Below are 12766 nucleotides of genomic sequence, written 5' to 3' on the forward strand. Positions count from 1 at the left end.
ACATCATTCCAGGCTTTTGGTTTTATCTTGCAAGTTGCTTAAAAGTAGCTGTTATAATAATAATAATCCTTGCATTTGATATAGTGCCTTATCACATCTTTGAGACGTTTCAAAGCACTTCACAGAATATACTGTAAAGTGAATTGACTGACAGTTTTGTGGGCGAATATAATATGAGGTTGTAACATTTGATAAATATTGCTTTGCTTATCCTTTCTTCTTCTCTTGCCATTTACATTGTTACCATTGTACTAACTTATTTGGCAACCTTTTGAATGTTGCGTTTTTCCTGTTTGACAGGGTAACATAACATTTCATCTGGTAACTACAATGGTTAACAGGCTTGTTAACTATTCTCTTGTAATGATTACATTTTACTTAAATTTATGTTGTGGGCTATTCTGTTTTTCTGAGCTTTACTGATCGACCAGTTTTGAGTTACAACAAGAATCATTAACAAGCAAAAAACATTTGTCAAAAGAAACTACCATAACTGATCGGTAGACCAACTCTAATGGTATAAGATGTATACTCTCCCAGTTCTGTAAGAGGAAGACTTGCTGAACCGGAAAATATGAGCTCCTTTGCCTTTCCCTTCCACAGTGGCCTTATAGATAGTCATCAGCCATTGCAGCATTAAACCATTCAAATTGCCTGTTTCGCTTACCAATTGAGCTAACCAGCGAAGCTGCATTAAACAAGGTGTTTGAAAATGTTCAGATTCAAAAAATCTGCAGATGTTAGGGGGCGTGAATGGGATCGTTTACACCCGTACTCTGTAGATAACTATCTGAAATCCCAATGTTTCTGTGACACAGCAGCTAATTTTTGTACCCATGGGTGCATAACAGGCATCAATAGCATCACCAGAGCACCCAATTACTCCATTAGTCCTGTAAGAAAGCACCCAGGTTGTACAGTGCTTGTTTCTTACCTCCAGTCATCCTTTGAAAGATTGAAGAGGATGTTCATTTCCTCATCCTCCTGTAGGAGGCGATAAGCAGCACTGACATGATGGTTCTCCAGTACTGAGTGGTCATTGTACAGGATTGCTGAATCAGACCTTCAATTAGAAACAAGAGTTCACACCAGTTAAAGTAAGACAGTGCCTCTCTGTCCAAGATTTAATCCTCTTGGAAAGCAAATTTAGTTTGTTGCAATTAAACCTTTAGTCAAAGCATCATTTTATAAATTTACTTTTCAATTCCTATGGACCTAAATTGTTTAACTTTAGAACTGTAGGTTATGCTCCCAACATAAAGTGATTTTTTCATGTGTTTGCTATGATCGTAATGCCAGTAAAAAGATCAAACAAATTTACTTGACAATACTAATGAGATCATTGTTCCCTGTTCAAATATTAATACTGAACAAATTATATGGAGCCTGCACTGCAAAACTGACTGTGTAAATTACTTTTTCCTGAGATTACAGCATTAGGATATGACTGTGAACATTTTCTGAAATTCGATTAACAGAAACATGAAAGGAGCTCTAGCTGTCAAACAATCGCTAAATAATCTGTCTATGAGGGATTTTGTTAGAGTAAATTTCAAATTGTTAGGGTAAATTCCCTTTCAAATGCAAATTGGATAGCTACTTGAAGAAGAAACATTTGCAAGGGTTTGGGGAAAGAGCAAGCAAGTGGGACTGATTAGGTAGCTCTTCCAAAGAGCCGGCACTGTCACGATGGGCTGAATGGCCTCCTTCTGTGTTGTTATATTGTGTGATTCTATGAAATAAAGAGAAGTTATTTAAGATACAAAAACTAAAAGAGGGTATGTCAATAAAATCAGGAGAGACTAAGGTCGTGTTGACTCACGCAGAATGAATAGACCAGTTTGCCAAGGAGAAAAGAATAATAATTATTGCATTTGATATAGCGCCTTTCGTGTCCTTCAGATGTCTCAAATGCTTCACAGGATTTTCTGTAGAATGGAGTGACTATGTATTTTGTAGATGAATTCGACAGTGAATCTGCACACACCAATGACCTACAAACAGCAATGAAGTGAATGACCAAATTTCTGGGGGATTATTGAACGGGACATGGGAAAAAAACTCCTTTCTCTTTTTGAATAGGCCTGGGATCTTTAATATCCACTAAATAATCAGATGGGGTTTTGTTTCAATATCTCATCTGAAGAACGGTTTCTCGGACAATGCAACGCTTTCCCAGTACTATAATGGCGTCAGCCGAAACTCTGAGCTCAATGCCCTGATGTTGAACCCACTATGCAGCTTGAACCCACAAACGTTCTGACTCAGAGGTGAGAGTGCTTTCAACTGAGCCAGGCAAGCTCAGCTATCAGCAGCCATACTGAGGAGTTAGGAACTAGAAGAGAGATGTCTGGAAAGGGACAGGTCAAGAATGAACTGGGTCAGAGGTCATGGTGACTCCAAAGAAGGAGCAAATTAGTCTTCCTCAGAGCTGACAGCTGTCACACTAGCAATAGAGATTCAGAAATAGAAGGTCTAGAAGAGAGCAATTAAGTGGTATTACTGACTTGCGATTTGATAATCCCTTATTGTGGTGATGCTATAGTGCGAGCAACAAGGCAGAGCACAAAGAGAAGGAAGGTAGCAGAGGGCAACAATCGGTGCCCATGAAACCGTACTCCGGCATTCTTAGAGCCTTCAGGGCAGAGAGGCTGAAAACTAGAGCAGAAAAACAAAAGGCTTCTATATTTATTTTCTGTGTGGTCAAAGCCAACCTGTCTGCCCACTCCACCCCAGCAGTGACTGAAACAATCTCCAGTGTAGAAATAGCTTGGCCAACAATTGTTTGGCTCAAAAACAGAAAAAGCTTCCCACCACTGGCATTATCACTGTTGACCACAGAACACAGTGTCTGATTGATTCTGCATGGGATACCAGCCTATATCACAGGAATCATACACTGAAAGTTTGTTAAAACTAAAGGTACAGTTGAAAAAGATTATAGAAGTGGATTACTAATCAAGTCTTAATTAATTTGAAATACGTCAGCTAGTTCCCTTAGTGAAATAGTTTTTCTTTCCAGTTTCTCATTTTCTCTTTAGTTACTGTGATAAAATCTCACCAATACAGTCGAAGGGTTGTAAGCAATGTGGTGCTATGCGATTAGCTTCAGCTCTGCAATCTCGAAGGGCATAATAGCGATTGAAGCTAGACATCAAAGAAAAGACTTTCACCTTTCACATCTCCTTCAATGTGGTGTGACTTATAGTAAATTAATATATTTTAAAGCATCATTGAAGTTTAAAGGAATACAACTTAACCGGTTGCCTAACAGGAATTGCTACGATACAAAGTAATGGACAGCATCTTAACGTTGTGTCAAGAAAATGAGATGACAGGTACGTAACCATTTTAATTCCCACATACTTGATATACATGAATAAATCTTTACCAATTCGTCAAAGTTCATGCTCTACACCAAGGAGTAAGAACGACAGTATTTTCCATAATCTGATTGTTTGTCAGATTCAGGCTCTTCAGCCTCACAAAGACACCTTTCAGAGGGGACCTTCTAGACAAATATAAGAGGCGTAATGGGATAGAGAAAGTAAACCCAGAACATTGCTTTCAAATACAACAAGGCCGTATGATTACTGAGTTTAGGATTGTGAAGGGCAAGTTTAGGAAGGATGCCAGGAAATATTTATTTAAGTATTAAGGTGCTAGGGTAATTAATAATAATAATAATCCTTGCATTTGATATAGCACATTATCATATCTTCTCAAAGCCCCTCACAGAATATACTGTAAAGTTAACTGACTATATTTTTGTAAACAAAATGGGCAGCCAGTTGTGCACAGCAGTGTTCCACAAACAGTCGTGGATTGAATGACCAAATATGTTTTTTTTAAAAGGGATTATTACCTCTGGAAAAGCGATGCGGCAATCGACTAACAACCGGGTTCTTACTTACTGTTACGTAAACAGAGGCATGTGGAGTAAGGAAACTTGCCTAACAACTTGCCTAACGTTTTGCCCTGCCCTGGAATCAAACCCATGTCCTCTCATTTGTGAGATGAGTGCTCTAACCACTAAGCTACAGGACGCCTGAAAATTAACAGCAAGGAAGGGTGGTAAAGGCCAGGCCATTGGACTCAATTAATGACATTTGAGAAATAACCTCATGGACTGAAATTTATTGCCGTGTGTCCATGTGAAAACCCATCACCATACATAAGAATATCCAAACCAGACAGATAAACTGAGGCAATCTCTGCCTGTTCAGGTGGATGTTAAAGATCCCACCACACTATTCAAAGAGAAGGAAGTTTTTCCTGGTGTCCTAGCCAATAATCAATCCCCCAGATAAAATTGATAATTTGCTTCATAACTCTTGGCAACACTGCTGTGTGATAATTGTCTACCGGATTCGCCTATAGAATGCAGTCACTGTACTTTAGAATAAATCCTGTGAAGTACTTTGAGACATCCTCCTGACATAAAAGGCAGTATATGAAGTGCAAGGCCTATTGTTGTAGCTTGAGATATGCAAGCAATATATGCATGGAAATGTCACTGTGTCTGGAATGGAATGCACACATTCTCTCATGTGGGACGCACCCTGCTTGCCTAATTCTGGAGAGTATTAAGTTCAAGTTAAGAGCCAAGACTTGGGGACCCTAGAGTAGGCATTGGTGTACTGCTGGAGCTTAGATACTTGAAAGCACTGTCTAACATCCCATCAGCTGCTTTCCAGCTGGGAACACTCCACCCATTAGAACTTTGGTTTGCAGGGTTAAACAGGAGACGAGTGGGAAGAATTCCTGCTCTCAGTAGCCTATAAATTGCTAAGTAAATGAAATGTAAAGCATTTCTCATGCCATTGAATTTAATGAAAAATGGACTAGCCTGTCCATCTGTTACCTGGTCTGGATGTGGAAGTTGTTTGTGGTTCCTGTGTGCTCGTAGTCATGGATAGCAGCTGCAAATATCATGGCGAGGATTTCCAGTTCAGTCAGCCAGTGCTAGAAAAAACAAAGCAGGTGAATTCTGGATCAATCAAATGGTTTGAATCAGAAAATTCTCTTCTTCATTCAAACCATACACTTCCTTACTTCTTCCCTGCAGTTACACTAAGTACAAAGTTAGAGGTAATAATAATAATAATAATAATAATCCTTGCATTTGATATAGCGCTTTTCACGTCGGGAGGACGTCCCAAAGCGCTTCACAGAATAGACTGTAAAGTGAATTGACTGTATATTTGTGGGCGAACGCGGCAGCCAATTGCGCACAGCAATGTCCCACAAACAGTCGTAGATTGAAAATGACCAATTTATTATTGTTTTTTTTTGTTTTGGAGGGATTATTATTAGGCGTGTGGAGTAAGGAAACTTGCCCAAGGTTTCGCCCTGCCTGGAATTGAACTCAGGTCTCTCACTTGCAAAGCGAGTGCTCTAACCACTGAGCTACAGGACTCCACATACATGTCATAACTTAGCTCTTTACAGCACATTTTATCCTGGGAGGTGATACAGTTGAAGATTGCATAGAAATGTGAGAGATGCTGCATTGGAATGTGTGCACTGACTGAAAAATAATAATATTCACTGAAGGGGATCCAACTCCTCTGGGAATCCAGAGACAATTTCAAAATAATTAGCTCGGCATTTTTAAGAGATTTAGTTTTTTGTGAATGTTGAAATCCTGAACGGTTTTTCCGAGTGCTTTTCTGAGGGGTTCAGAAGGATTCTGAGAAAACTGGCTAATTGTTCAGATGTTAATCGAGTGGCTCAATCAGGAACACTCTGGGTTAGAATGCAGCTGAGTGCAAGGACTTGAACCACCAGACAGACACTATGGTGCAGTACTTGAAGGGAGACAGCACAGCATTCAGATGAGACTTCAAGCTCAAAATTGTGAAGAATTTGACCAGTTACTGGGGAGAGAGTCCAACGCTGTTCACAGACATTAGCAGACATGGAAAGAAGTGGTCAACTGAAACATAACTAATCAGTGCGTACCATGACGTTGAGACTTTGAGTTGGGAATTGCAATGATTGAGGCAGGGAAGAGTTTGTGTATTTGGATGCCTGTAAAAATACTTTCAAATGTAGCGTCCAATCTGAAAGTGTAGGTGAAAGTTTTGAACTGGTATGTGGAAACGCAGCAAAAATGTTCGTCATAGCCTGAGGAAATCTCAAATTGGTTCACAAAACTGAGTGGGAGCCAGAGCGGAGTGGGGGGAGGGGAGCAAACTGTGTCAAAAGGTGGCTGAAAGCAAGGTGGAAGAAATTAATAATAATAATAATCCTTGCATTTGATATAGCGCTTTTCACGTCTTCTAGACGTCCAAATTGGTTTTAAGGTAGGTTTTGGAGGTGAGAGAGAATGGGCAAGACGGAGGCACTATGCGTGGAGTTCCAGAAAGCAGAGGCAAGATTTGTGCAAATTCATCTATGAGTGGTGCGACATGAAGCAGGCCAGTGTTTGCTGAGTGGAGGGAGCGGCTGAGCCAGTTGGTCTGCTATATTTGTTTTATTGAACTGGACTCATTTTCTATACTGCCTTTTATCATTCTGTCCCTAAATAAAAGAGTGCTCTATAAAATGAAAGAGTAATCATCAGGAAGCTGGGAGAATAAATAACAAGAAGCCTTGCATTTGATATGATGTCATCAAGACATATCAAAGCGCTTCACAAATTTTTACTGTGAAACGTAATGACCGTATTTATAGCCACCGCAGCAGCCAATTTGCACAGTGTAATATCCCATAGACAGTAATGTTCCAGAGACAATCACTAAACGAGTGACCAATTTTATCTGATGGATTGTTGGCCAGAACACTGGAAGAAACTCCCTTCCCTTTTCAAGTGGTGCGGTGAAGATCTTTACCAGCTAGCTGAACAGGCAGACAGGTTCTCGGTTTAACGACTCATCCAAAGGACTGCACCACCAGGAACACAGCATGCTCCCAGCACTCCATTAATATATCAACCTAAACTATGTGAGTTCAATGTCCTGACGTGGGGCTTGAACTCACAACCTTCAGACTCAGAGTAGAGAGAGCTACCAAATGAGCCAGGCTACAGGTTTGAAAGCATTCCAAACAATTCCCAGCAATGGTACACGAGACACAACTGCTAAAACGCCAATAGAATGTAAACATATCTCAGAATCTCAACAAGATGTTCATCAAGAGTTGCTTTACATAGACGTTGATTCCCCCTCCCTCTCAGTACAGGTTGCAAAAACCTATATTAAAAGGGGAGAATGGATACTTAAACCAAAATAGAATCAAAAGTAACTTGGAAAAAGACAAATGAAAAATCCCAGCAGGAATATTGCATGTCCCAATGGGTGCCGGTAAGTCTGACTGACTGGAACTCATAAAGTCATTAACACCAAAGGAACATATTTTTTGTCAGGGTTCTGAAGCTAAGTTATTGGTCCATCTACCTGCACAACATTACCATTGCAGTCAATGCTTGTGCGCTGAGGCTCTGTGGTCTGGAGTTTGCAATATGAGCATTAAGGACATTTGAGCAGTAAATCAGCCATAATGTCACTGAAGCAATAACACATCATTTTCCACTTTTGTAAGTGTGTTAATTTCGCAGTAAATAAGCCATCCAATGAATTTAGCACTGGATTAATTGTTTTTATTAGCTTAGCGAGGCAGAAATGAGTCATTTGACCCTTTGAAAACAACTGGAGCAGGATTTCCGATGGCATAAATAATTGAAAAAGCATGTGGTGCATAAAACTTGGGAGGCAAATAACAGCCAACCTTAGTACAGGACAAACGGCACCCAACACTTCAGAGAAAATCTACTTGTAGGCTCGTAAAAATGCTGCATAGGCAAAAGCCACTGAAACTAAACTAATGTTAGCTCCTCCACTGTAATCCCAGTCTAATCCCAATTCCCTGCTTTTACCTCATACTCTTTAATATTCTTTCCCTTGCGAGGAGGTTGTTAATAATTTACATTCTGCATCAAGAAACTAGCAAAAAGAAAAAAAATCATCAACAGGCTCATGAAGCCACAAGAGGTGACACCAGGCATCAGAGCCACTGAATTCCACAAGCAGAAGGTGGCACGTTTCCTCATTGACAACTGTGAACCACCCACATTAATGTGCTGATCAGAATGAGATAAAGACAAAGCAACTCTTATTTTAAATATCGGGCTTTCTTTTAATGTGGAAAACTGCAGACATTGGCTGAGCCATACTTAAGAGTATGCTGAAGGATAATAATAATTTTTGTATTTTATATAGCATATGCAACATCAAAATGTTTCAAAATGCTTTAAAATATATTGTTAAATGTCATGACTGTGTATTTGTAGATGAACACAGCAGCCAATTTGAGCATAGCAATGTCCTATAAACAGTTCGGAGGTTAATGGCCAATTTATTTGGATAATTGTCACAGGGAACTGGGAGAAATTCCCTTCTATTTTTTGTAGTTGGTTTTGGTACAGATCTATGGATGTTATAGAATAGCCAATGCTCTTCATTCTGCCCACAGTCTCTCTCACATGCTATTTGGTTACATTGATGATTTAATGGTAACTCAGGCTTTTCCTTTGTCTACCGATCTACTTATAAAATGAAGTCATCCTTTTGCCACAAAATATGATGCAGTGCAATTGGAACTGTATTCTCCTTGTAGTTTTTCTCTGGAGCCAACACAATTTTGCTTTTGAACCCAGAATGTGTGTTACAAGCTTGACTCGGAATCCCACCAAAACAAGAGAGATTAGTATTTATGCCCAATACGTAGGTAGAATGATTGATGTGCATGCAGTAAATATAGATTACAGCCTTTCATCAACAATATTTTAAATGCTTTTGCTTGAAATTCAAACTCTCTCAGTAGATACATTTTGCAAAAGCTGTTATTGCAGCTGACTAGTCAGGCTCTATAAATATTTTGCATTCAACCTTCCTAAATTGCATCTTGTGGTGCTTTGATTCTTTATAAGATAAGATCCAATTTTTGCAGGGTTTCTGCAGTCCCATAGCGTTCTTTCATCAAACCAAAAAATAAACCCCACAAACAGGATGAAAATCCCGATGTACATGGATGTGCAATGATTATTTGCCTATAAAAATAAATGGTTTCTGAACCTAATTTCAAGATGAATATTTGAATAATCCTGGAATCACTGACCCAATACTGCACTTTACTGTGACAGGTTCATCTGTGACAGATGAGCTGATGAATTGAGGGATACAGTGTGATAAAAATCTTTCTGAGCTATGCTTTGTTGAAATCTGCTGAAGCTATGGTACCTTTGTTGCAAAATGCAGTACAACAAATCCTGCTGTGAGGAATTAAGGGAGGTTCATAATCCAACATCATGAAAAATCAATCTAAGGCTTTAGTTAGCTTTTTAATCCCAGTTGATCCTGAACCAAATTTATAAAAAAAAAAAGACCAAGGAAAAGGGCAAGGGGAAAAAAAAGCAATATTTTCCACTCACATTTCTATTTGTTGTATAATTGATTGTTGCCAGTAATCCCATGAATCTGCACCCAAATATTTTTCCAATTAATTGATTTTGGTCTGTGCTCAGGACTTTCCCCATGGACTTCCCCACTAGGTTATCAGGGAGCTTTAAAATTCAATTTTAAATAGAATTTCATATTATGTCTCAAATATAATGTCACTAGTACTTTACATTAGGTTGATTCATCAGCAGGAAAGGATAAATTACTGACTTATTGGACTTATTGGACTTCACTATTAAGTGGGTGAGTGCTCAATTATTAGAAATGTTTATTGTTCAATGAAGCCAAATAATATTCACCATAACTTAACCTGTATCAAGTTACTGTGAGGTTATTATGTCATAAAACTTTTACCAATGTGCTAAGTGTGTTGTTAGTGTGCAGAACTGATAATGGTGGCCTTCAAGCCTGTAAAATAAACAAGAGACACCTAGCCTTAGCAGACCATTCCGCAAACAATATCATTGAATCTCATTGCAAGCCACATCAGTGAATCCCACTCTAAACCATATCAGTGAATCTCATTGTAAGCCTGTTGCAAGCCTCTTCATGCGTGCTGGCTATATTTTAATGAGACCCTATTACAACACGGGAACGAGATTCAAATCATTGTGTCATAACAAAGTTGGCCTATAGAAGGCAATCTTCATCAGGATTGACAGGTCTTGGGAAAAAATTCCTCTGGCTCCGGTCTGCTCCACATCCCCCGCCCCAACCACCCTACCATCGGTGGCCGGGCCTTCAGGCCCTCAGCCCCTAGGCTCTGGAACTCTATCCCCCAGTGCTTTTGCCTCGCTTCCTCCCTTTCCGTCTCAAGACTTTTCTCTTTGACCGTGCCTTCAGCTCCCCTCTCGACTCTCTACCTCCTCCTCGCTCCCTCCCTTCCCTCCCATCACCCTGACCATTTCCCCCCTGCTCGGGTCCTGACCCAACTGTACAGCGCATTGGGACGTCCTCCCGACGTGAAAGGCGCTCTATAAATGGAATCTTGTTGTTGTTGTTGTATGTGTTCATACACATTGGGAATCCGGGCACAGCTCAAGTGTCTGATGTGGTGAACATCATTCAAACCTCGAACAGTGACTTAGAATTAGGGTGGGATTCCCAAAGGTAAAATACTCTGAGGTGAAGAATGTATTAGCAATGAGGCTATATAGCTTAAGTCACTACTGCTACAAGTCTTTTAATATTAAACATAGCCTGGCCCATAAAAATGCTAGTCCTTAAGTGCCTTTCATTTCAATACATCATGTCCTCTCAATCTCTTCACTCTCTTTACACACAGTAGTTATTGTTGAATGACTTTTTGAAAACTTTGTTGTTTCTCCATAGTTTGCTCTCAGAGTGACTCCCAATCAGCGAGACTAGATTAAGCGAGAATTGCTTTTCACACAATTTGTTCTTGTGAAGATTTTCATCAGCCCTTTCTATGCCTGGAGGGGAGAAATGCATTCCAGAAGGTTCTATTTGCATGGTGGTGTATGTGCACACTCATCATCATATGATGGGTAGTGTGCATTGACTTGTGTACATACAGACTGCCAGGCAATGGGTAGCAATATATACATATGTTTTGAGCCTGCCTAATCTTGGGATTCATTGGCTGCCTCCTGGATATCAAAATTCCACTAGGCTCAGCACCTAAACTTTTCCTGATGGTGCTGTGTTATTGGGAAATTAGCCAACCTGCTGCATATAAATCAGAAGGCAGGGGGTGTTACTGAGTCTGGTGATAAATATTAACTCAACATCCCACAGCAGATTAATTTCAAAATCCTCGTTCTCACATTCAAATCTCTCCAAGGTCTTGTCCCACCCTACTTCTGCAACCTCCTTCAACCACACTGACCCAGCCGCTCCCTTTCCTCAGTGAACACTGGCTTGTGAACCCATCAACAGGAGGGCTTTTAGCCATTCGGCTCCAACTTTCTGGACCTCCATCCTGGTGTACATCCAACTCGCTTGTTTCCTCCTCTTGTTCAAAACATGTTTCAAAATGTATCTCTTTGAGCATGTTTTCCTGTTCTTTCCCGCCTCCCTCGGCTCCCACCCCCAGCTCGGATACCCACCCAGCAATGTTAGGCACTTTGAGACATCCTCCCAATGTGAAATATGTGATATAAATGTAATATATATTTTGTTGGTTCAAACAGTAAGAAATCTGCAACATTCCAAAACGGCAAATCTCCAGACGTAAGAGAAAATATATAATGCTGAGGAAAAGCATTCATTTTTGAGGTGAAAGCAAGCTTGGAATGCTATTATGTGCAATCTACCTGAGGTTGCTTGCATTACTCAGGCAGCAGTGAAACAAAGAACCATAGAAATGCACAGCAGAGAAGCATACCATTCAGCCATCATGCTTGTGTTACACATACTCCCCTGCGAAACCTTGGGCAAGTTTCCTTACTCCACACGCCTAATAATAATCTCTCCAAAACCCAAAACAATAATAAATTGGTCATTTTCAATCTACGACTGTTTGTGGGACATTGCTGTGCGCAATTGGCTGCCGCGTTCGCCCACAAATATACAGTCAATTCACTTTACAGTGTGTTCTGTAAAGCGCTGAAAAGTGCTATATCAAATGCAAGGATTATTATTATTATTATTATTATTATCTCTGAACAAAGCCATCCATTTAGATTCATTCTCCTGCTTTTCCCCCAAAACCCTTTTATATTTTTCCTTTCTGTTTGATAAGCTAATCCCCTTTTAAAAGCTAGGGATTCTGTTCAACCACAGTTCCAGTTAGGGCATTCCTTGTTCAAACAACTCCCTGTGTAAAAATAAATCTCCTAACCTCTGCCTTTGCACATTTTCGTAACTACCTAAAATTTATGCTCTGGCAGCAATATTCCCTGAACAAAAGCAGACTGAAATCACAAGACTAACCATCACTTTTTATTGCAATGGCACCTTGCATTTACATCATGCCCTTCTCGTAATGCAATGGCTTGGAGTGCTTTACAAGGACGGGTAGGATGCTGAGCAAAGGAGACGGTGAGGGAGAAAGAGGAAGATGGTCATATGCACATTCAATGAAGTAGGTTTTAAGGCATAACTTAAAGGGAGGGATTTCCAGAGGTTAGAGGCATGGGGATCTGAAGGTTCAGTCACCGATAGTGATAATGAGAGGGCGGGGGATGAATAGCAACCCCGAGTTTGCCAAGCAGAGGGGCAGCAGGGGACTATGGTAAGAGAAGATTGGAGAGATAGGGATCTTGGGTGCGGAGGGATTAAAAATACTTATCCTTTGAGCAAGTAATAACAAACTGCACAATTACTGCACATATTGCGGTCAA

The 12766-nt window shown here is 40.1% G+C and overlaps 1 protein-coding gene across 1 annotated transcript in view; it reads right to left on the reverse strand.

The window, feature by feature from the left end:
• pde1ca (phosphodiesterase 1C, calmodulin-dependent a) overlaps positions 1–12766 on the reverse strand; it is a 174521-nt gene that overhangs the window by 39943 nt on the left and 121812 nt on the right. Inside the window, exons 8-9 of the mRNA XM_042332134.1 lie at positions 4865–4965; positions 935–1063 (exon numbers count right to left, since the gene is read on the reverse strand). Of these exons, the coding sequence (XP_042188068.1) occupies positions 935–1063; positions 4865–4965 (230 nt within the window). The remainder of the gene's footprint in view (positions 1–934; positions 1064–4864; positions 4966–12766) is intronic.

The sequence above is a fragment of the Callorhinchus milii genome, unplaced genomic scaffold (genome assembly GCF_018977255.1).
Source record: "Callorhinchus milii isolate IMCB2004 unplaced genomic scaffold, IMCB_Cmil_1.0 Scaffold2, whole genome shotgun sequence".
Classification (NCBI taxonomy): domain Eukaryota; kingdom Metazoa; phylum Chordata; class Chondrichthyes; order Chimaeriformes; family Callorhinchidae; genus Callorhinchus; species Callorhinchus milii.